At 36.7% G+C, this 26,207-nt stretch overlaps 1 protein-coding gene across 3 annotated transcripts in view; it reads right to left on the minus strand.

The window, feature by feature from the left end:
* MMS22L (MMS22 like, DNA repair protein) overlaps positions 1-26,207 on the minus strand; it is a 143,793-nt gene that overhangs the window by 89,075 nt on the left and 28,511 nt on the right. For all 3 annotated transcript variants that reach the window (XM_033234665.1, XM_033234664.1, XM_033234663.1), the window contains 4 exons: positions 22,985-23,047; positions 9,885-10,004; positions 7,440-7,666; positions 4,925-5,434 (listed from right to left, as the gene is read on the minus strand). In XM_033234665.1, coding sequence (XP_033090556.1) covers positions 4,925-5,434; positions 7,440-7,666; positions 9,885-10,004; positions 22,985-23,047 — 920 coding nt within the window. The remainder of the gene's footprint in view (positions 1-4,924; positions 5,435-7,439; positions 7,667-9,884; positions 10,005-22,984; positions 23,048-26,207) is intronic.

Here is a 26,207-nt window from a genome sequence, read left to right on the forward strand (position 1 = left end):
AATTATACAAATAGTGGTAATAATTTCAAATTTGCAAATAAGTTTGCAGATTTCATTCATTCAATTATCGCTAGTCTTTCTTTTTTTTTTCTTTTTTTAAATGTAGTGGTATGGTCAGTTTTGATTTAGTTACCTGTAAACTTATAAAGACAGTATAAGCTATTCAGGTGATAGTGACACTAAAAGCCCAAATTTTACCACTACACAATACATGCATTTAACAAAACTGCCCTTGTAACCTCTAAACCTGCAAAAATAAAAAGAAAAGAAAATTAAATGAGTTAATTAAAAAGTTAGTGTTAAGAAGGCAGCTGTGGCACAGTGGGTTAAGAGTCTGAGTGCCAGTTCTGAAATTTACATGTGTTATTTTAGATAAGCCACAAAAAAGTCTCCATGTTTCCATTTTTTTACCTATATATAGGGATGGTAGGATTAGTAAAGAATAAGGAAGACAGTATTTATAAGCATTAAATCTTTCAAGAATATAAGAATTATTCTTGTGTTTCTAGTTACTACTTTTAAAGAATTACGTACCAAGAAAAGTTCGTTAGGAGATTCAAGATAAGATGAAGTTGGTGAATGAATGTGAAATAGAGAAAAGAGTTTCTCTCTTTTTTGCTTTCTTTGTATTTTTATTTTGAACGCCTATCCAGCCTTCAAATTAAGTCTAATTCGCCTACTACGAAGCTTCAACTGACATTGTTAAAAAATTCTGTGTTTCATTTCTTACCTTTTTTTTTTTCTTTTTGAGACGGGGTCCTGCAGTGGAGCGATCTCGGTTCGCTGCAACTACCCCCTCCCGGGTTCAAGCAATTCTCCTGCCTCAGCCTCCTGAGTATCCGGGATTACAGGCACACGCCACCATGCCCATAACTTCTGTATTTTTAGTAGTGATGGGATTTCACCATGTTGGCCAGGCTGGTCTCGATCTATCTTTTTTTTTTTTTTTTTTTTTGTTGAGAGGGAGTCTCGCTCTTTCTATCGCCCAGGCTGGAGTGCAGGGGTGCAATCTCGGCTCGCTGCAAGCTCCGCCTCCCAGGTTCACGCCATTCTCCTGCCTCTGCCTCCCGAGTAGCTGGGACTATAGACACCCGCCACCATGCCTGATTAATTTTTTGTATTTTTTAGTAGAGACAGGGTTTTACCGTTAGCCAGGATGATCTCGATCTCCTGACCTCGTGATCCATCCACCTCGGCCTCCCAAAGTGCTGGGATTACAGGCGTTAAGCCACCGCGCCCAGCCTTATTTCTTATCTTAGAATGCTTTTCTAAATACACTCCATACAATGATCTAAAAATGAAAATGGAAGCTTTTTCATACATTTATCAATGAGAGTAAAAATTGGTACAATCGGCCGGGCACGGTGGCTCATGCCTGTTATCCCAGCACCTTAGGAGGCCGAGGCGGGCGGATCGCGGGGTCAGGAGATCGAGACCATCCTGGCTAACACGGTGAAACCCCGTCTCTACTAAAAATATATTTTAAAAAAATTAGCCGGCCGCAGTGGCGGGAGCCTGTAGTCCCAGCGACTCCGGAGGCTGAGGCAGGAGAACGGCATGAACTCAGGAGTCGGAGTTTGCAGTGAGCGGAGATGGTGCCACTGCACTCCAGCCTGGGCGACAGAGCGAGACTCGTTCTCAAAAACACAAAAAACAAAAAACAAAAAAACTGGTACAATGGGTTTTTTTGGTATGATATTTGGTAACATCTATTCACATTTAAAATGTGCATACACCAATTCATTCTTAAGAATTAATCTACAGGTATACTTCCACAAGTACACAGAAATACACGTACAAAGATGTTAAATAAACATAAACTGGTAAACAATACACATTTCCATTATTAGCAACTGGATAAAGTTTGGCACATCTATATAATGCAACAGTAAGTAGTCATTTAACAGAATTAGGTAGGTTTTCATGTTTTAACATGAAAAGTTGTTCAGGTTTGGCTGGGCGCGGTGGCTCAAGCCTGTAATCCCAGCACTTTGGGAGGCCGAGGCGGGCGGATCACGAGGTCAGGAGATCGAGACCATCCTGGCTAACACGGTGAAACCCCGTCTCTACTAAAAAAAAATACAAAAAACTAGCCGGGCGAGGTGGCGGGCCCCTGTAGTCCCAGCTACTCGGGAGGCTGAGGCAGGAGAATGGCGTAAACCCGGGAGGCGGAGCTTGCAGTGAGCTGAGATCCGGCCACTGCACTCCAGCCCGGGCGACAGAGCGAGACTCCGTCTCAAAAAAAAAAAAAAAAAAGAAAAGTTGTTCAGGAAATATTAAATAATACAAGGAAGGATCTATTTCGTGTTTTAAATATACGGTTGCGCGCAGTGGCTCATGCCTATAATCCCAGCACTTTGGGAGGCCAAGGCGGGTGGATCACCTGAGGTCAGGAATTCAAGACCAGCCTGGTCAACAGGGTGAAACTCTGTTTCTACTAAAACATAAAAATTAGCTGGGTGTGGTAGTGCGTCCCTGTAATCCCAGCTACTCGGAATGCTGAGGCAGGAGAACTGCTTGAGCCCGGGAGGCGGAGGTTGCAGTGGGCCGAGATGATACCACTGCACTCCACCCTGGGTGCGTAGAGCGAGACTCTGTCTCAAAATATATATGTATATATTCTCTATACACATATATGTATATATTCTCTATACACATATGTATATATTCTAGACATATGTATATATTCTATATACATATATGTATATATAAATATATATAGTGTGTGTATATATATGTATGTAGGTAGGAGGGAGATTTCTGGAAGGTTCTATAAAAACCATTTTATTTCTGTGGATTAGAACCAGAGCAATGTATCTCAACCTTAGCACTGCTGAAGATGGTTCAGATAATTCTTTGTTGTAGGAGCTGTTCTGAGCACTGTAGAGTGTTTAGCAGCATTTCTGACCTCATCAGTGCTGTACCCCTAGTTTTGACAACTAAAAATGTCTCCAGGCATCCAAATGTTCCCTGGGAGAAAAACTCACTCCCAGTTGGGAACTATTGAACTAGAGAATGAAGAAGTGAAGCTGAGGAGAGAGATTTTGTTGTCACTTTATATCTCTTTTCTCCCCCATTCCTACCATGAAAATACGTTACAAAAACAATATTAAGATAATTTTAACAAAAACCAAAAAGATTGCCAGAAATTTTTCATTAACACATTAAATTTAAAATACTTGTAGGATATGAACCTTTGAGGAAAAAAAAAAAGAACTATGTAAGAAGCAATATAACTGTTAAAAAGAATTAAAAAGGACTTATCTATCTTCAACAGAAAAGGCAGAAAGATATATGGATTCTGCCACTTTTTTCCCACGACTGCCTCTTCTCAAGATGTCCATACTCTTTCTTCCTTTCTTATTCCTATGCTCTGAAGTCTTTTGGGGACTATAGTTCTCCATCACCAGGATGGCTTAGACCAACACCCTCCTCTTCCTTCTTGTTTTGTATATTCAGACAAATATACAGAGACAAACCAAAACTGACATTAGAAATGTAAAAATTTCTAATTTCCCCAAGAAACACGGGGAATCACTTAACATTTATTTAAAAACTGAAGAAATAAAACAAAGTTGTCATTTGGAAGAAGTATAAAACCTGCCATGAAAACACAGCGTAGAATAAAGAAAATTAAGGTAGTAATAGAAATAAATTTGATAATGAATAAATTTCCAAAATTTGGAAATCTTGCCAAGCTTAGTACCTCTGAAAAACAGATGCAACATTTGTAACGTGATTATTAGGAGGAGGGAAGCAGTCTGTTTGTTATCTTTGGACATGATTTCAAATACAATCATTTTCTGTGACAGTGAGTAACTATACTGAGTGGTAGTATTTAACTTCTTAAGAACATGTACTTCAAAGGTAAAACTGCTATGTGAAAAGGGCATAAAGGCAATAAATATCATAACCAACGTTCTTATCCACATCAAGTTTGTGTCTGAGTGTATTTAACATATCTGCATTATTTCAGTGGATCTGAAAATAGTTTAAGTTTTGTATAGGTGATTGGTGTTATTAATAGAATTCTCTATGTTAATTTCAGAGCAAACTGGTCTATTTCGAAGAATTTGACGCAGCTAAGGCTATGACTTTGCTGCAAAATTTAAAGAAAGTCACTTTTTAAAAATGGTGTAGTGTGGCCAAAGATTCCTTATGGTCACAAAATTACAAATGCTTCAGTAAAAGCCACCTCAGACATGAGCTCATGATCTTGCTCAGAGTATCTGTAACGTATCTCTGGGTAATAATACACTTTTCTGAGAGGTAGCAGGGGAAGGAAGGGCTAAGGGAAAGCATGGCTCTCAGACTGCACCAGAGCTGCTCTTGAGTTTAGTTCTGCATCTTGTGTTTGCATATAAGCTTTCTTTTGAAAAGCTATTGTTTGCAAAACAGCTTGAAAACTACAGGTTGAGCATCACTAATTTGAAAATCCAAAATCCAAAATGCTCCAAAATTCAAAACTTTTTGAGTGCCAACATGACACAACAAGTGGAAAATTGTATCTGGCCTCATGGGATGGGTTGCAGTCAAAACTGTTTCATGCACAAAATTATTCAAAATGTTGCATAAAATTACCTTCAGCCTATGTGTATAAGGTATATATGAAACATAACTGAATTTTATGTTTACACTTGGGTCCCCTCCTTAAAATATCTCATATCTCATTATGCATATGCAAATATTCCAAAATCTAAACAAATCCAAAATCCAAAACACTTCTGGTCCCAAGCATTTCATATAAAAGCATTTTAGTACACAGATATACTCAACCTATAGTGATTTATGCCCATGTAGTAGAAAACTAAATCCTTCCTCTACATTTGGATTTCATGTGTATATACATATAACTTTAATATAAAATTCACGTAAGTGATTATATAAAACAAATCATAAATTAGCATACGACTGAAAACCATACCTGATTCTGGCCAGAACAGCTTGTAGAAAGCTCAATACTGTCCTAAGTTCAGATTCTCGGCATGCTCGCAGAAGCATACTAAATCCATCATTAAGCAGTTTCTCATGGGAAGGATACAAGCAACAGCTGGTCTCAAACACTTCTTGAACACCATCAATGTATATGGAAAGAAGTGTCCAGAGAGTCTGTCTCTGTATCATTTCCTCATTCTTAGACACCAAGAATTCCTTTGCTTTCTCCCGGAAAGCACATGAAACCTTCTCAGCCAAAACACCAATGTCCACATTTTTCTGGGCATACATCAAGAGGAAGGCCATGTGACCCTTCCAAATGAGGGCTCTCTGAGATGTTATAAAAGCAGGCCTGAGGAAATTCAGGAGGTCTAAAACATGACTTGCAACATCTTCTACCTCTGCAACAGCTGCTAACAGTAGAAAAAGGCTAAAAAAGTTCTGTAGACCAACTTCAGTTAGTTCTTCCATTCTTTTTTGATGGAATTTTGAATATATCCTGTAAAACATTAAAAATGCTTTAATAAAATTGTTGCATTCACAAAAACTTGTATCTCTTAAAATGTGCTTCAATGTTCATGACAATATCATTAAATTTTAAGCTAATTCTTCATTTTGATGCTGCCTTGTCACTTTGTTTACTTAGAAAGTAAACTCACATAATGGCCCTACCTTGAAATCTCCCAATGATGAGGCAAATCACCTGTAAGTGAATCAAAGGATTCAATGGTTTTCCCCAAAGACACTAGAAATGTTTTCATATAGTATATGGCTTTTCCTTTTATTCAAGTCCCCCATCACCCTTCTTTTCTTATTTTTATTAGTAAATAAGAAATAATATATAATATTTTAAGTACAATGTGATATGCTTTTACAGAAATCTTAACAGGACAATTTTACATAACAATTATCCTTAAACTCTCTCCCTGCACGCCTCACAAAGACTCACTCTTATTTTACCTATACCTTAAGACAATGCAAGGTGTTAGAAAAATTATTTTTAGCCACCTGCAAAGAACTAGGCATTTAAAAATCTCTCATCAATACTATTTAATACAATAGTTGACACAATAATTAATATACTAGATAATAATATAGTTAATAGTTGACATAATTTTTTCTCATCAATTAAGGGATTAGAATTGAAAACAATTCATCTGAATTCCTACTTACAAATTAAGCTGTTTGTTTGTTTCGTTTTGTTTTTTTCTGAGATGGAGTCTCACTCTGTTGCCCAGGCTCGAGTACAGTGGCACAATTTTGGCTCACTGCAGTCTCTGCCTCCCAGTTTTAAATGATTCTCCTGCCCCAGCCTCCCGAGTAGCTGGGATTGCAGGCACGCACCACCGCGCTTGGCTATTTTTTTTTTTTTTAGTAGAGACAGAGTTTCACCACATGGTAAAACTGGTCTCAAACTCCTGATCTCAAGTAATACGCCCGCCTCAGCCTCCCAAAATGCTGGGATTACAGGTGTGAGCTACCACACCTGGCCTTAAGTTTTGCAACTTCTATAACTGGTTTATTCAGGACAGAAATGAGTAATGCTCATGAGAGTTAAATGTTTATAAGTAACTACTTGAAAGCTGACAAACTCTTAAAAGTAAAGATCTGTTTAATTATCTTTGTATCATCTACTACTATCTCCACTACAGTGTTTGACATATAGTATGTGTCTAATAAACAGACTTGTTATTGAATAAATTCCAATGACTTCTTTCAGCCATAAAGTTCTGAGTATTATGTCTTCCATAAAATTCCTTAAGATTCAAAAACAAACTGTCAAATAGAACAAAAGAAAAAAACTGTTTGAGCCATGTGATTCTTGAAGATTTAATAAAGAAGTTGCCATTTAAAACAGTATATAATAAATAAAAAGTCCAAACCATATCACCATGTGCTTATAAGAATTACTCACTATGGGACTCAAACAGGAATTTCATTAACTGATTCTTGAGAAGTCCCTACCTAGTATTCTCTTCCCTGAGAGGTCTCAACAAATAATCTGAGCAAGTGGTAGATGGTGGTGTACTGCACAAAGAAGGCTAAGAAAAGAGCTAATACAGGCAAAGGCAGTAGAAAAAAGAAACATTATTTAAAAGTGTACTCATTAAACAAGCAAAACTCTCAAAAGAGAGAGAAACAATGGACTAATGTGACCAAAGTTTATTCTATCAGAAATGAAAACAGCATAGTTCCCAAATAAGAACATTAGTTATCTGGTTCTACTATACTCTGGTCAGTTCTCATTAAAAAAACACAACAAACAAAAAAAACCAGTGCTTGTGAACTGCTGGGCTCAAAGAACACAAAAGTTTTATATGTTGAAACTATCACCTACCAATGTGCAAGCTGAAGATGTTTGTTAATCAAATGCATATAATGGATTATCTAGTAACATTATAACTAATTAAGACTCTAGCCCCAAGTAAACTTAACAAAATACAAAGAGTAACACTTATCCAAAGATATCAGTGCACATTCATGACAAAAGATACTGCATATACCTTCCTTTGACTTGTTTCCAAGGATGAAGGCCATTGCTCTTCATTGCTTTCTTAACAACTTTTGCCAGAATGCAAAGAAAAATCGTATAACTACTGCTGGATTTATACAGATCCTGATCTTGTTTATCGCAACAGCAAGTCTTCACCATTTCAAGCATCGACAAAGGTGACTTCATGGTATTAGCAAGGCCTTTAAAAGGAAGCCAAGAAATACTGAAGGAACTATTCTAAAAGGGGGGAAAAAGGTAGAAAATAATTATTAGTCTCTTAGTAAATAAAACGGTAAGCTGCAAATCCCAGTTAGTTGGTTCACCAAAAGTCTGACTCATCTTCATCACAGAAACTACATAAACATGATCCCCTAAAATAAAAATTCCATGGAAGAACAGAGCATCAAGAGGTGTTCAAATTTTGGACTGTCCCCAAAATGTGTTTTTAACAGTTGATTTGTCCAAATTAGGATACAAACAAAATCCACACATTGCATTCAGTGATATGCACAGCACTTTTGGCTCTTTTGATTCTTTACGTTTCCCAGTGTTTTTGTTATACCACTTGTTTTTAATATCAGGTCATTTGTTGTATAAAATTTCCCATGTTCTAAATTTAGCTGCTTGTATGGCTCTAGTGTTTCTTAATCTTTTATCCTCTATCTTTTCTGTAAGTTGGTCACTATATCTAGAGGTTTTATCAGATTCATGTTGACTTTTTTGGCAAGAATCTTTCATCAGTAGTACTGAGTAGTTCCTATTGCATTTAGCAAAAAGGCACATAAGTTCTAGCTTTTTGTGATGTTAAGATTGGTCAGAGTATCCACCTGCTCCACCCATTTTAGTGGTCCCACCACCCTTTAACTTAACATTTTAGTAGCATTGATGATCACTGCCCAGATGCCTTATTTCATTAAATGTACAAAATGGTGACTTCTAATTCTATCATGTTTTAATTCGTTCATCAGAAATTTTATCACTCTAAAATATAGTTTGTATTTTCTTTACAGTTTTCAGAATTAGGTGTTTCTTTGTTTTTTTTTTTTTTTTTCCAGAATAACTTTTTACAAAGAAGCATAAATTCAGAGATTTAAACATATTTAATATGTTTTAATTCATTGCAGTCATTATTCTTTCTTATGCTTAAATTTTCCCATTCTCTGGGCAATGGATGTTCCTTCAGGTTGGCTCCTGTGTCCTTCTGACACGACTCTAGCTTACTTTGATACCTTTCCTGTTTTCTGGTATGAAAAGACACCCCGGACTCACCTTGTACACATCCTGCCTCAGGATTACAATCAGTCATTTCTCCAACTAGCCTAAAATTATGCTTCAGAGAAGGGCATTTTTCTAATTTTTTAATAAGCTCCATTATCCACAAATCCAAACTTGTTATTTACTTGTAAATCTTCCATTACCATTTTCTATTTTGATTGAGAGGTTCACTAATTATTTACCCCAAACTCTAAACATCCCACATCTCCTCTCTATACACAAAGTATAAATCCTTTAAATCTACCTTTAAAATTTTAATCTTCCAAACTCACCCTCTCCTTTCGAAATACATTGTCCCTATTTCAGTTCTCAGCCATAGTATTTTTGCTCATACAACTACAATAAACCACTAACTTGTCTGTACCCAATTCATTTATACCACTTAAAGAAAAAAAAAAACAACTTTCTCAAACACATACCTAAGTCACATCCTTGCTACTTAGTGTCTCCTGAATAAACCAGAATTAATTGTACATTATCTTCAACCCTTCATAGTCTAGTCCCAGACTGCCTTCTCTAGTCTCCTATCTTCAGTCTCTCCATAGCTACCCCAGGTCTATCATTCAGAACCGTTGACATGGTAGGAACAGACCACGCTTTTTCATACCTCCATGTATTTGTCTATACTGTTCATTCTGCCTGGATCTTTTTCTTCTGTTTTTAGGAAATTCTACTCATTCCCAAAGCCAAGTTCAAAAATTATGACCTCATGAAGTCTTCCACAAATACAGATACCAGGTTAGACATCCCCTCCTCTGGAGTTCCACAATTATAACCTTTTTCCCACAATGTATGTATACCCACCCACTAGCCTATAAGCTACTCAAATGCCAGGATTGTTTCTTACTCAGGACAGCAGTGCCTGTTCAATGTGTCATGAGCAACCAATTATTATTAGAAACATTTATAAATGTAGATTTTATAAATATCTGCTACATTTTAGCTACTTTGTTTACACTTGCTCTGAACAGAAAAAGGATACCAAATGCTGTCTCCCTTATGACAAAGCTCTACAATGTTAAAGATAAAACTATTCATGAGCTACTCCAATCTACTCTGGAAAAAAATTAACTTTTTAAGAAAAAATCCATAACTATTCATAATTAAACCATAAAGAAATTCCTCAAATATGTACAAATTCTTAAAATTCCTGGAGCAAAATCATATTCTATTCACTCACCAGGTTCTTACTATAATGTTCCCATAAAATGGTAACAATTGCAATGTTTGGCTCCCAGAAATCACAAAGCGTCAAACAACAGTGAAGATACATTCGTAATTGTTCTTCTAGAATACTACCCTAAAAAATAAACTGAAGTTATGAGACGGTAAAGGGGCTCTGGCAATATAAACATTTTCACTTGATATTTTACTGTATAACCTGCAGCTAAAAAGAAAATATATATCACTCAATCATACCCATTCTCATATTCAGACTAGGTCTAAATCAACATAACACATACTTCCAAAAACATGTTTTAAAGACCATTAACATATTCAGATAACAGAAATCACGTAACTCGACTTTTAATTCAATTAGTTAAAAATTATAGGTGTTTCATAATTGAATGGTATTGGAAACCCAGAAATCAGAAAAGAAACCCAAACCAGAAAGAAGTGGCAAAGATGACCTAATAATTAAGATGTACCCAAATCCAGAGGGTTTGGTCATACTTAATTACTTGGTTAAATTTTTTATAGGATTATAGGAGTTGTTCTTTCTAAAATCAAAGGATTGGCAGAGTACATCTATTTTAACCTTTTATGAGATAACAGGAGGAAAAGGAAGTAGAAAAAACATAGATGCTTTTTCTATGACAATATAACCATGCATATATTTTTTAAATGACACACCCTGAATTCTAATCATTCAACAATTGTACTTAAAACTTACCACATACTAGGCACTGTTTTAATGTACTACGCATAGGACAACAGGTAAGTCAGACATAGCACATGTACTGGTAGAGCTTACATTTTTGGAGAGGAAAGAAAAGGATACTAAAACAATATAAATTTGAACAGAAATAACTGCTGTGAAAAATGAAACAAAGCAAAGTAATGTGAAAGTAACTGGTAGAGGATGAGCAGCACTATTTTATCAGCTGCTATGAATGGAAAAGCCTTTTGAAGGGCTGCAGTTAAACTACCTGATTAAATGAAAGTCAATAAAGACTTGGAAGAAAAACATTCAAGGCAGAGAAAATGATTGGAAAGTTCCTCAATTATTAGTAGGCTTGGTATTATTTCTAGACAGGAAGACATCATATCTCATTTGAGGCTTTACTGGTCTTGGTAAGAAATTTGGATTGTATTTTAAATATGTTGGGAAGCTACTGGAAGAGAGTAAGCACCAAAGTGACATGATGTGATTGTTTCAAAAACACTGCTCTGGATTATACATAAAGAATGAATAGAGGGGATAAGAAGAGATACAGGGAGAACAGGTAGGAGGCGATTGTGTGAAACTATAAGACTGAAATTTTAAGACATGTTTGGAAAAAGATTCAGTGGGATTTGCTGGTAAACTACATTAAGGTATGAAAGAAAGAAGTTTCAGGTTTTGGCATAAGGAAATAGGTCAATAGTGCTATTTCCTGAAATGGCAAAGACTAAACGAGGAACTTATGAGGTGAGTGTCCAGGGTATCCAAGTAGAGCTATTAAGCAGACAATCTGACCTATGGGTCTAGAGTTAAGGGATTAAAGTCAGAGTTGTTGACATAAATTTGGGTCAATGATAAAAGGATCCATAACTGAGAGCCCTTTGATATTACAACATTTTGATATGAAGCAAGTGGAGAATACTCTATATGCAAAAACAAGTGGTCAATGAAGCAAAAAGGAAACCAGGCACTGCGGATGCCAAGAGAAGTATTTCAGAAAAATGACAATGGTGAACAGGATTGACCTTTGCTCAGAGGTTACAAAAAGAAGAAATAAGAATCCTTAGAAGAAACAATATGGAAGTCATTGACGGCGTTGCCAGAGCAGTTTGGGGCTTGATGAAGACTATGATGAAGAAGCTCAACTATGGATGGCTTATGACATCTAGGAGGTGAGGAAGTAAAGATATTTAAGTGAAAACATATAAACAATAAAGTCTTTGAACAAGTGAGAAGAGTTAAGATCCAGTGTATAGGGGAAGGAATTAGCTCTTGATAGAAAAAGTGACACTTCCAATATAAAAGAAGAATAGTATGAGAGATCAAATGTTGGGAGATTTGAAGGTGTAAAGAGAGGAATTCTTAACTGACCAATTCTACTTATCAATAATTTATGAGGCAAGATGTTGAGCTGAATGGATTAGAGAAGAGCACGTATTAACTTGTATGTCAAAGAGAAGTTCTGAGCCAGGCATGGTGGCTCACACCTGTAATCCCAGCACTTTGGGAGACCGAGGTGGGTGGATCACCTGAGGTCAGGAGTTCAAGACCAGCCTGGCCAACATGGCGAAACCCCGTCTCTACTAAAAAACACAAAAATTAGCTGGACTGGATGAGGTGGCAGGCGCCTGTAATCCCAGCTACTTGGGAGGCTGAAGCAGGAAAATCGCTTGAACCCAGGAGCCAGAGGTTGCGGTGAGCCAAGACTGCTATTACACTATTGCACTCTGGGAGACAGAATGACACTCTTTCAACAACAACAACAAAAAACAAAAACAAAAAAAACCAACAACAACAAAAACAAGTTCTGAAGTAAGTCACTTTGGAGAGCAGAAAAGCAAACATTCTAGAGCTGACAGCCATTTGAGATTATGATCAAGAATTTAAAGTCAGACACCTTAGTAAAAATGAATGTATGATTTTCTCCCACAATATTCAGTTGTGGGTGGTGTGGGAGATAGGAGAGAAAAAATGGCTTTTTCATGGTTAAAACAAGTTAAGGGCCATGGAATTAAAGATGTTTCTCGTGGAGTAATTATAATAATGGGTTGTATACATTGTTTAAGAAAGAAAGTGAGGAAATGGAAGAGGACAGAAAAACGAAAAGGTCAATGGTAATAGGCAAAATGAAAAGAAAAATGAAAAGTGAAAAACTGTAGAGTATAACCATGGGAGGAGGTAGATGAGGCAAGTAAAAGAAAATCTAATAAACAGTGAGGCTGTTAAGAAACTGAAAGCACAGTTTGATTATACACAATAACATCAGGGTCACTAGCAGAAATGATGTACAGGTAAAGAAGAACACAGTGATCTTGGTACCAAACTTTTTCAATGAAAGAAGAGTAACCCAAACATGGGTAAAAAACAGCAATGCACAATTTTTTTTTTTTTTTTTTTTTGACAAGGCCTTAACTCTTTATTCATTATTTAAAATACACTTCAAACTACAAGTTCTCCAGAAGACTTCCTAACTCCCCTACTAGATAAGTGGCCTTTCTTTATGCTTTTATGGCACACTAGGCATACCTACATCATCATACTTACCTTGTTAAGTTTATCTGCTTTCAAGTATCTGAGAGCTCTGTGAAAGACAGAATAATGCCCACATTGTGTATACACCACAGTGCCTGTTTCACCAAAAAGCCTCCATAAATGATTCATGAACAAAACTGAGATCTGAGTTCTGATGCTTCTTCCCAACAAGCAGTTATGGTTTAGGGAAAGACATTTAGCTTCTTGAGTAAACAATTAAGCTTATTTAACCAAAGAAGGCAAGGTTCTGTCCATCACTAGCCTCTAATTTTATTAAGAAAATATTAAATTAGATCCAGGTTCATATTGATTCCTATGGCACACTACTGAATTGAAATAAAGCATACTAATTTTATCATGTTTAAAAGGTAAAAAAGTAGATTATGTTATCAAAGTTAATATTGAAGGGTTTTGTTTTATTTGACATCTGAAACTCATTTTACCATGTAAAATCCACAAAAACATATTTAAACTGTAAAAAATATGCAAAGTTTGGGAAAAGCAAAAGGATGAATGCTAGGTACCAAACAGTGGAGTTAAACATATATGAAAATTCAAATCTCAGCTCTGCCATTTCCTAAGCTAGCTGTGTGAACCTGGACAAGTTCTTCAAACATTCTGGGCCTCAGTCTGTAAAAGTGTAAAATGGAAACAAATATCATCACTACACAAGATCGTCCTAAGTATTAAGTGAAGGAATGTGCAGTAAGTGTTAAGTACAGTGCTTGCACAGGGATAGCTGTCATTTTGTTATCTGCAGGAGAGAAATGCACTTTTTTTAGACCAATGCTACTCTTTTGATGATCAAATAATAAATGCAACAGGCTCACAGTTGTGTTCCTTAAGATGATACATATCAATTTTGTCAGTTTTAAGCAAACCCTACCTAATCACAGAGACTTGACTACAGACATGTAATTCCATGCCCTCTGATTAAAGATTGTTTTTAATAAGCCATAAGGCCTGTAGGCCTCTTTTCCACACAGCCTTAAACCTGACTGGCTCAAGGAGTACTACTCATCTCCCACATTTTCAGAAGCCCTTATGGGCTCTTAATGTGTTTTATCTCGTGTGTGTGTGTGTGTGTGTGTGTGTGAGTGTATGAGACAGGGAGAGAATATGAACTATTTAATGAATATTCCAATAAGTCCATTAAATGAATATGGCTGCTTCTAATCTCTGCTGTAGTCCTTTTTTAAAGAATGTCTTATCTTTATTTTGAACAATCAAATTTAGGCATATTACATTTGGGCATACTACATAGGTCAAATCTTTAATTGAACTAATAATAAGAACATTCACTCTTTTACCTTAGTTATTATATAGAAATGGCAATTTAACAACTGGTTATTATATATAATTTAACAAAAGCTCATTTATTTATGCATAACGAATCTACCTATCAGAAACCATCAGAAGAAGAAAATTTATTCACAGTCTAACTGTTACCAGAAGTTTCCCTAATTGGATTTATTTTTAGGAGTGAATGGAGTTGGACTTCAACATCCCAGGTAAGATCCTTCTACTCAAGAAACACTATGATTTTTAGTCAGTTATTTAAAGACTATTGTCCCACATTATTTAGATCTAATCACATTCTGAGTTGTTTCTGCTCCTGGACTCTCCAAATTAATGTGTGTTTAAAAAATCAAAATGATTTTTTAAAATTAAGTTTACTTTTTAAATACCCTTCCATAACCTTTATAAAACTAAAAATTACTTCTGTGATCTCAGAAAACAATGAGGCTTTTAAAAAGCAGGTAGCAAAAGACGAAAAATATTTTTTTCATATGAAAACAATAATGCTGTTCCAGAAGTCAGGAAACAACAGGTGTTGGAGAGGATGTGGAGAAATAGGAACACTTTTACACTGTTGGTGGGATTATAAACTAGTTCAACCATTATGGAAAACAGTATGGCGATTCCTCAAGGATCTAGAACTAGATGTACCATATGACCCAGCCATCCCACTACTGGGTATATACCCAAAGGATTATAAATTACTCTACTACAAAGACACATGCACACGTTTGTTTATTGCGGCACTATTCACAATAGCAAAGACTTGGAGTCAACCCAAATGTCCATCTGTGACAGACTGGATTAAGAAAATGTGGCACATATACACCATGGAATACTATGCAGCCATCAAAAAGGATGAGTTTGCGTCCTTTGTAGGGACATGGATGCAGCTGGAAACCATCATTCTTAGCAAACTATCACAAGAAGAGAAAACCAAACACCGCATGTTCTCACTCATAGGTGGGAACTGAACAATGAGATCACTTGGACTCGGGAAGGGGAACATCACACACTGGGGCCTATCATGGGGAGGGGGGAGGAGGGAGGGATTGCATTGGGGAGTTATACATGATATAAACGTCATGCACATGTACCCTAGAACTTAAAGTATAATAAAAAAAAAAAAAAAAAAAAAAAAAAAAAAAAAAAAAACAAGTAAGTTTGAACATGCTTGAAACAAATGGAATATATTAAATCTCAACAAAGAAATATAAGATACGAAGAAAAAACACATGGAAATTATAGAGCTAAAAACACAATAACCCAAATTAAATTATATAATAATTAAAAAAAAAAAAAAAAAAAAAAGAAAACAATAATGCTGTTCCAAAGGCAGAACACACGTTTACAATTAGCATTCACAAATATTAAATAGGATTATCTCTAAAAAACTGTTTTTAAAGCACTTTACTATTTGTACCTATGTAAGTAAAACTGAGCAATATATGTTCTTTTTACTAAACTAAAACTCTACCTGTTTCTGGCAGATCCTCTCTACCAAGAAAAAAGAATTTGAAACATTATTTGCTTGATTAAAGCTGTAGTGGTGGGCTGGGTGCGGTGGCTCACATCTGTAATCCCAAGCACTTTTGGAGGCTGAGGCAGGAGGATTCCTTGAGGCTGAGTTCAAGATCAGTCTGGGAAACATAGCAAGATCTGTCTCTATAAAATGAAAATATTAGCCACACATGGTGGCATGCACCTGTCCTAATGACTCAGGAGAAGGAGGCAGGAGAAGTGCTTGAGCTCAGGAGTTCAAGGTTATAGTGAGCTATAACCACACCACTGTATCCAGTCTGGGTGACAGTGAAAGACCTTGTCTCTTTAAATGAAAAATAAAAACAAAAAGTATAATGAAGTGTAGACTAATTTTATTTGAAGGCTGCTGTATGTTTGGAAGGTTTTTGTTTTTAAATACAGCAAATGGACTCTTTCACCACTGTCACTGTTGGAGATCAAGTACATGACCATGGTCAGATTTCAATTTACCTCAATGGGAGGAAAACAGATATAATCAAACCAATAGTTCTATCCAAATATATTATTCTTTACGACTACCTACTACTGCACCCACAAAATTGGTTTCCAGAAATTCAACACATAGTCCTATACTACTTGTAGAATATAATTTGGTACAATCAAGGAACACTAAAACTGAAGGAACAGCAGAGAACCATAACACTACTTCTTCCTAAATATTATAATGGCCTCTTTTCCCATAGGAAAGATATTATTTTGACTTTACGCTAGGCCTAAATTCAAAGAGCATGTTTCTTAGGTTAGTCATATTATTCCTGCTTCCAGGGTGACTAACTCATCCTGGTTTGCTCAGATCTTTCCTGGTTTAGCACTGAAACTCTGGGCCATGCAAACCAGGATGGTTGGTCACCTGACCTACTTTTCTTCCCCCCGCCAATAGACTTTGGGGAACAGGTGGTGTTTGGTTACATGAATAAGTTGTTTAGTGATGATTTCTGAGATTTTGGTGCACCCATCACCTGAGCAATATATACTATACCCAAAGTATGGTCATTTTTTTTTTTTTTTTTTTGAGACAGAGTTTTGCTTTTGTCACCTAGGCTGTAGTGCAAATGGCATGATCTTGGCTCACTGAAACCTCTGCCTCCCAGGTTCAAGTGATTCTCCTGCCTCAGCCTCCCAAGAAGCTGGGATGTGCCACCATACCCAGCTAATTTTTGTATTTTTAGTAGAGACAGAGTTTCACCATGTTGGCCAGATTGGTCTTGAACTCCTGACCTCTGGTCATCCACCTGCCTTGGCCTCCCAAAGTGCTGGCATTACAGGCGTGAGCCACCATACCTGGCCTGTACCCAAAGTATAGTCTTTTATCCCTCACCTTACTCCCACCGTTCCCCTCAGGCCCTCAAAGTCCATTATATCATGCTTACATCTTTGCGTCCTCATAGCTTAGCTCCAAGTTATAAACGAGAATATATGTTGGTTAGTTTTCCATTCCTGAGTGTCATCACTAAGAATAATGGTCTCCAACTAGATTCAGGTTCCTGCAAATGCCATTATTTCATTCCTTTTTAAGGCTGAGTAGTATTCCACGTTCTATATATAACAAATTTTCTTTATCCACTCATTGATTGATGGGCATTTGGGCTGGTTCCATATTTTTGCAATTGCGAATTGTGCTGCTATGAACTTGCATGTGCAAGTGTTTCATAATGCTTCTTTTCATCTGGATAGACACCTAGTCGTGGCACTGATAGATCAAATGTTAGATCTTCTTTTAGTTCTCTAAGGAATATCCATAATGTTTTCCATAGTGTTCGTGCTAGTTTACATTTCCACCAGCAGTGTAAAAGTGTTTCCTTTTCACCAAGTCCACACCAACATCTATTACTACTTTTTGTTTTTAAATTATGGCCATTCTTGCAGGAGTAAGGTGGTTTCGCATTGTGGTTTTGATTTGCACTTCCCTGATCATTAGTGATGTCGAGCATTTTTTCATCTGTTTCTTGGCCATTTACGTATCTTCTTTTGAGTACTGCCTATTCATGTCCTTAGCCTACTTTTGGATGCGATTTGGGTTTGGTTTGTTCTTGTTTCTCTAGTTCCTTGAAGTATGACCTTAGATTGTCTATTTGTGCTCTTTCAGACTTTTTGATGTAGGCATCTTAATGCTATGAACTTTCCTCTTAGCACTGCTTTTGCTGTATCTCAGAGGTTTTGATAGGTTGTGTCACTATCATCATTCAGTTCAAAGGATTTTTAAATTTCCATTTTGATTTCATTTGTGACCTAAAGATCACTCAGAAGCAGATTATTTAATTTCCACATTTGTGTAGTTTTCAAGGTTCCTTTTGGAGTTGCTTTCCAATTTTATTCCACTGTGGTCTGAGAGAGTACCTGATAGAATTTCAATTTTTTAAAAATTATTGAGACTTGTGATCTATCATATGGCCTATCTTGGAGAGTGTTCCATGTGCTGGCGAACAGAATGTATATTCGGCAGTTGTTGAGTAGAACATTCTGTAAATATCTGTTAAGTCCATTTGTTCTAGGGTATAGTTTAAATCCAGTGATTCTTTGTTGACTTTTTGGCTTGATGACCTGACTTGTGTTGTCAGTGGAATACTGAAGTCCCCCACTATTATTGTGTTGCCATCTATCTCATTTCTTAGGTCAAGTAATTATTTTATAAATTTGGGAGCTCCTGAGTTAGTTGTGTATGTTCCCTATTTAGGATTGTGATATTTTTCTGTTGGATCCTTTTATCATTACATAATGTCCCTCTTTGTCTTTTTAAACTGTTGTTGGTTTAAAATCTGTTTCATCTGATGCAAGACTCCTGCTCGCTTCTGGTGTCCATTTGAATGGACTATCTTTTTCCACCCCATTACCTTAAGTTATGTGACTCCTTATGTGTTAAGTCTCTTGGAGACAGCAGATATTTGGTTGGTGAATTCTTATCCATTCTGTCATTCTGTATCTTTTAAGTGACACATTTAGATTATTTCCATACAATGTTGGTATTGAGATGTAAGGTACTATTCTACTCACTGTGGGAGTCTTGTCTGAATGCCTTTTTTTTTTTTTTCGTTGTGTTATTGTTTGACAGGCCCTGTGAGATTTATCCTTTAAGGAGGTTTATTTGGTATATTTTGAGGTTCAAGATTTAGGTCTCCTTTCAGCAGTTCTTGCAGTGCTGGCATGGTAGTGGCAAATTCTCTTAGCATTTGTTTGTCTGAAAAATACTTTATCTTTTCTTCATTTATGAAGCTTAGTTTCACTGGATACAACATCCTTGGAGGATAATTTTGCTTAAGGATGTTGAAGACAGGACCCAAATCCCTTCTAGCTTGTATTCTGCTAAAATATCTGCTGTTAGTTTGATAGGTTTTCCTTTGTAGGTTACCTGATGCTTTCTGCCTCACAGCTCTTAAGCTTCATTCCTTTGTCTTCACTTTAGGTAACCTGATGACTATGTGTCTAAGTGATTACTTTTTTGTGATGTTTCCCAGGTGTTATTTGAGTTTCTTGTATTTGGATGTCTAGACCTCTAGCAAGGCCAGTAAAGTTTTCCTCGATTATTCCCTCAAATAAATTTTCCAAACTTTTAGATTTCTCTTCTTCCTCAAGAACACCAATTATTCTTAGGTTTGGTCACTTAACATAATCCCAGTATTCTTGGAGGTTTTGTTCATTTATTAACAAATTATTTTTTGTCTTTATCGGATTGGATTAATTTGAAAACCTGGTCTTCAAGCTCTAATGCTCTTTCTTCTACTTGTTCGATTCTGTTGTTGAAACTTTTCATGCATTTTGCATTTCTCTAAATGTGTCTTTCATTTCCAGAAGTTGTGATTGTTTTTCATTTATGATATATATTTCTCATATATATATGAAATATATGTATATTTCTCTGCAGATCTTTTCATGCATATGTTATTATTTTAAAAATTTCTTTAATTTGGTTTTCACCTTTCTCTGTTACCTCCTTAAGTTTAACATAATAATCGACTTACCTTTAGAACTCTTTTTCTAGTAATTCAGAGATTTATTCTTGGTTTGGATTAATTGCTAGTGAGCTAGTGTGATCTTGTCGGGGTGATAAAGAACCTTGTTTTGTCATATTACCAGATTGTTTTTCTGGGTCCTTCTCACTTGGATAGACTATTTCAGAGGAAAGATCTGAGATCCAACGACTAATGTTCTTTCATACTGCAGAGTGATCACTTGATGCAGTGTTCTCCCGCTTCCTGAAAGCCAGACTGCAGTGATTGTTATTGTTCTTCTGGGTCTAGCCACCCAGCAGAGCTACTGGGCTCTGGGCTGGTACTGGGGAGGTGTCTGCAAAGAGTCCTGTGACATGATCTGTCTTCAGGTCTCTCAGCCGTGGATACCACCACCTGTTCTGCTGGAGGTAGCAGGGGAGTGAAATGGACTCTGTGAGGATCCTTGGTTGTAGTTTTGTTTAGTACACTGGTTTTCTCAAATGTTGGTTATGCTGTCAGTGAAGCTGTCACGTGGACAGACTCAGGACCTCTGGTTAAACAGGATGTTACAGGTAATGGAATTAGATGTTGTCTTCTTCTTCCTCGGAGCAGGGCTGTTCTGAGTCGCCGTAATGGCTTGAGTTGGTTGGCCTCCAGCCAGGAGGTGGCACTTTCAAGAGAGCATCAGCTGTGGTACTATAGGGGGGATATAAACTTGCCCTGAAATCACCTGCATAAGTATTCAGGTTTATCAGGTGATGGATGGGGCCATGGAGCTCTCATGAGTTTATGCTTTCTACCTTCAGCTACCAGGTAGGTAGAGAAAGACTGTGATAGTTAATACTGAGTGTCAACTTGATTGGATTGAAGAATGCAATATTGATATTGGGTGTGTTTTTGAGGGTGCTGCCAAAGGAGATTAATATTTGAGTCAGTGAGCTGGGAAAAGCAGACCCATCCTTAATCTAAGTGGGCACAATCTAATCAGCTGTCAGCTCCGCCAGAATAAAAAGCAGGCAGAAGAACATAAAAAGACTAGACTGTCTTAGTCTCCCATCCTACATTTTTCTCCTGTGCTGGATGCCTCCTGCCCTCAAACATTGGACACCAAGTTATTCAGCTTTGAGACTCGGACTGGATTTCTTGCTCCTCAGCTTGCAGGTGGCCTATTGTGGGACCTTGTGATCATGTGAGTTAATACTCCTTAATAAACTCCCATATATATATTAGTTCTGTCCCTCTAGAGAACCCTAGCACAAACCATAAGGTGGAGGAATGGTTAGGCATGTCTGAGCTCAGACTCTCCTTGGGCAGGGCGTGATGAAAACACTGTGGAATGGATATGGGTGGGGGCAGTTCTCAGGGCCACGAAATTATGTTCGAAGGGGAATTATGGCTGCCTCTGCTGCTTCATACAGGTCTCCAGAAAAGTGGGGGAAAGCTGGCAGTGGCAGGCCTCACCCAGCTCCCATGCAGCCAGCAAGGTCAGTCTCACTCCTGCTATGCTCCCCCAACAGCCAACAAAGCTGAATTTATATCCAGACCTCTGGTATGCAGGGCTGAGATCTATGTAAATACATATAATATATATATATATATATATATCCATATAAACCTTTAAAGCTTCCTAAGAAATATTCTGTAACTTAAAACCAGCTGAGTACAAAACCATAAATTCATACACTGTTAGAGTTGAAAGGGAGTTTAAAAATTGTTAAATACAACAGAAACATGGGTCAAGTAGAAGTAAATTTAAAGGACACAAGCAGTTACAACTTAATTGGAAATTAAAGCCCCTAGTTACTGACTCAGATTCAGTAACTCCCAACAGAATAATGTTATCCAGACTTTGCTGAAATTCTTTGGATTTGGTTTTAAGTATGCTATGTTAAAGTAGTAAGACTGACTTAATAACTGATACAAATGACAATGACCACTGTAATATGCATCTTATTTTACAACCACTTTTTAGTAATTCCCTTCATTCCGAAATAAAAAATATACATAAAAAACTTTTTAAGTTACTAAATCAATACGTTCTCAAAAAAAAATGAGGAAGACCAATGGATGTGATACAGGACAAAATATAATAAAAACTTTTCCAGGGATCGTGGTAAAGATTATAAAAAGATAATAGATCTTTTGTTTTTGATCTAATTTATGCATGCAGAATTCTTTGGCATTCTAAGCTAGAATTTTTAGTTCATAATTAGATGATTCATATTATAACTAAATGTTTTTATGTTTCCTAAAAAAGTAAGAGTTAATGCAGATAATGGGTAAAAGAAAATTTCAAGCAATTAAAATGTTTTCCAAAGACATAGCTACTACACACACACACACACACACACACACACACGTATAAAGCAATATTATACTATATTTCTTTTATTCCTCTTCAAGTTTTAAATAATCTCTATTTCTTAAATGAAAAATATTTCCCAAATTCCAAAACATTCTTTATTATAATTTTTCATAAACTCTTACAAAAATGATAATATATTACAAAACTTTACAGGGCTTCCATACAATGTTTAAAAATGTGACGAACAGCATGTTTAAAACTATTTTAAAAGGAGGTCAAGTCTGACCTCTAGGCCATGAAGCACTACATTAACAGCTCTGCAGAAAGGAGAATGATAAGGTATGAAATGAATGCTCAGAAACTAGGACCTTATCAGTTAGAATATGATTCAAGCCTGTAAGACAAATTGCTCAGCAAGGCAAGTCACCTTCCCGCTGTGATGAGGATATAGTTGAATTTTCAATGCCAATGACTATCTCCCTCATTGTGTCACCTAGTTTGATATCATACAGTCAAGGAATGGCATACACTTCTGAAGCATCTACCACTTATTTTGAATATATTTTGTCAAAGTCACCAACTAGGATATTATCTTTGTCCTTTAACTGACAACTTAGTGTTAAAAATCTTTAAAGAATAATCACTAAAAGAAACTACTGTGAGTTGACCCTTCAAAGCATGAAAGTTATTTGTTATCTGAATCATTTTAACAGCTTGCTTGGTTTTAAAAATAAAATGTATGGCATAAAAAATAAGCAAAGTCCAAAAACTGTCTTACTTTAATTGCATACCTGAACACTGATGGACTTTTTCAGCAGTTCTTCTACAAAGTTCCAATTTGATTCTACTTTTCTCTAGAAAGGAAGTAAATAGTAATGTATCAAAATTATTGCTCTTGATTATGCCCATATTTAAAATTAGAATATAGCAAATTAAGTGTGCAGTACATTTTCCTCTATCATTCAGCATCAATATAATTTCTTGAATTTCTAATATTGTTTTGGTAAAGAGTTAATGAACTTGGCAGAAAAAAATGTACAACTATTCCAATCCAGTACAAATCATATCAGGAGTTGTAACAGTGGTGCTTTAGTAAGATTATAAATATTCTACCAAATATGTCATTTCTGCTTTCAGATACAAAATCCAACAGAAAAAAAAAAAAACATTATATATCTACATGTATTTTTTTTTTTATGCTGAGTAATCATCCCTATTTTCCACTTTAATCACTAGAGCTTTTTCCTTCATTTTATGAACAATAAACCTGAGACCATCTACTTTAGTAAACAAAGTAACTAAAAATTTTATACAGAAAACAAAGAAAGCTTTACACGGTCCTACCTCATTTAGCTAACGGCCACCTATTTGACAACCTCGACTATCTAGAATGATCTCCATGATACGGAAGAAAGCTAAAAAGGACTTTCACAAAGGCTAGGTAGGAACTTAAAACAATTCCACATTTCCAAAAGGAAAGCCTGGATGACATTCTCAGAGGATACTCAGTTCACTTAATATTCAGTTCTTAAAGTTCTGGATATGTGGATACTGGACAAAACCAAAAGCAAAGAAAGCATTTTAAAGAATAAGCAAGTAATAACCAGTTTCTAATGTGGAGGGGGAAAAAAGGTATAAAAAGTAATCATGGCCGGGAGCAGTGGCTCACACCTATAATCCCAGCACTTTGGGAGGCCGAGGCGGGTGGATCATGAGTTGGAAAGCAGCCTGGTCAACATGGTGAAACCATGTCTCTACTAAAAATACAAAAATTAGCCAGGTGTGGTGGCGGGCGCCTGTAATCCCAGCTACTCGGGAGGCTGAGGCAGGAGAATTGCTTGAACCCAGGAGGTGGGGGTTGCAGTGAGCCAAGATCATGCCACTGCGCTGTAGCCTGGGTGACAGAGCAAGGCTTCATCTCAGAAAAAAAAGAAAGTAATCCTAAGACCTCAAAAAGAAAAACCTGAGGCCTTAAAAAGTAGAAGACCTTCATCATACTCTTCTTATCCCTGTTATAAAGAATATGATGTTCAAAGGCATGAACTCAAATGATCAATAAAATGTTAAATCATAGTGAATACTCATGATTTTAAATGGCTAGACGATATTCATATAAAATGCTAACTATAGTAAATCACTAAATAAATATTTTCTTAATAAAGAGCATACTGAGTATGGTAGTCAGCCTCTAAGATGTCCCCCACTAATCCTTGTCTCCTGGAATTTATACTTTCTACAATCCCCTCTCACACTGTACTAGGGTTGGTCACTAACAGACTACCAATACCAATATGAGTGATAGTATGTCACCTCCAAGAATAGGTTACAAGACACTGAAGCTTCCATCTTCATGATACTCTGACCTGTTAACTTAATCTGGAAACAGCTATGTTGTGAACAGCACATATGATGAGAAACTGAAGCATTCTGCCAACAAAAAAAATAAAGCTGAAAGCAAATTCTACAGTTCCAGTTAAATCTTCAGATACTGAAGCCCTTGGCTGATAGCTTCACTGCAACCTCATGAAAGACCCTGAGCTAGAACCACCCTTGCTAAGCTTTTCCTGAATGCCTGACTCAGAAATTGAGAGTGTGAGATAATAAATTTTTGTTTTAAGCTGATACTTTTGTGACAGAGCAATAGATTACTAATACAATGATTTATTTTTAGCAAAATTAATGACTTTTTGACATACAAAAATAAAGTGAATGCAAGAAAACATTTATTGGGAGAAAATGTGGAGTAAAGAATTTGGCCTTGCCCAAAGAAAAGACCTGGCCTGCTGGGCGCAGTGGCTCACTCCTGTAATCCCAGCACTTTGGGAGGCCGAAGCAGGCGGATCACTTGAAGTTGGAAGTTTGAGACCAGCCCGGCCAACATGGTGAAACCCCGTCTCTATTAAAATACAAAAATTAGCAGGGTGTGGTGGTGTGTGCCTGTAATCCCAGCTACTCAGGAGGCTGAGGCAGGAGAATTGCTTGAACCCGGGAGGCTGAGGTTGCAGTGAGCCGAGATTACGCCATTACACTCCAGTCTGGGCAACAGAGGGAGACTTCGTCTCAAAAAAAAAAAAAAAAAAAAGATCTGGCCTTTGACCCTAGCTTCCTGGAGGTCATCTCTGGGTCCTGGGAATGTTATGCCTGATAGTAGCATCTTTGTTTGACTAGGGTCCTATGGTCATACTGGATAACCTAACAATGTGATAGAGAGTGAAGGTTGGACACACCCACATAGTCTTAGCTTAGGGTTTGGTCATGCCCAAAAAACCAACAATGTGACTCAGGCTGGGGGCTTTGAGTCAGCTGACTTGGAAACTGAAATCAGCCATGTGAGCAATTCAGTAGTCCATGCCTACATAATGGAACTCTCATAAAAACTATGAACACTGAGGCTTGAGTGAGTACCCCCGTTTTGCAACACTCCCTGCATACTGTCACGCACTGATGCCAGGAGACGAATGTGGCCTGCCTCCATGAAAAGAAAACAATAGAAGGCCCACATTTGGTACTTTTGGACTCTGGCCTATGCCCTTCTTCCCTTGGCTGATGTTAATTTATATCCTTCCCCTTTAAGAAAACAAAATAATGGCTTTCAGTGAGTTCTGTGAGTCCTAACAAATTATCAAACTAAGGTAGTTTTGGGAACCCCGAGCTTGCAACTGGTGTCAGAAGTAAAGACAGTCTTAGAGATTGTCCCCTGAAACTTGGTAGTTGGCACTGAAAGTCTCTCTCAAAAAAAGATCATTTTCTTCTATGAATACTGTATGTCCACTGTGTCAGGTTCTTGACATATTACTTCCTCAAAAAAATTTCCCCATTTCACAGAAAACATAATTAAGTCTCAGAAAGGTCATGCATGTACACGTCAAAGAACGAATTCAAATCCAAGGTTATCTGGCACCAAAGCCTGTATTTCTTCTATTATAACATGTACCAGTAACCAATTTTTTTTCCTTAGCATGCCTTCCCTCAGACTTCAGCAATTCATTTTTGTATCATTCTTTATTAAGAAAA

Source organism: Trachypithecus francoisi, unplaced genomic scaffold (assembly GCF_009764315.1).
Source record: "Trachypithecus francoisi isolate TF-2019V2 unplaced genomic scaffold, Tfra_2.0 Lachesis_group15, whole genome shotgun sequence".
Classification (NCBI taxonomy): domain Eukaryota; kingdom Metazoa; phylum Chordata; class Mammalia; order Primates; family Cercopithecidae; genus Trachypithecus; species Trachypithecus francoisi.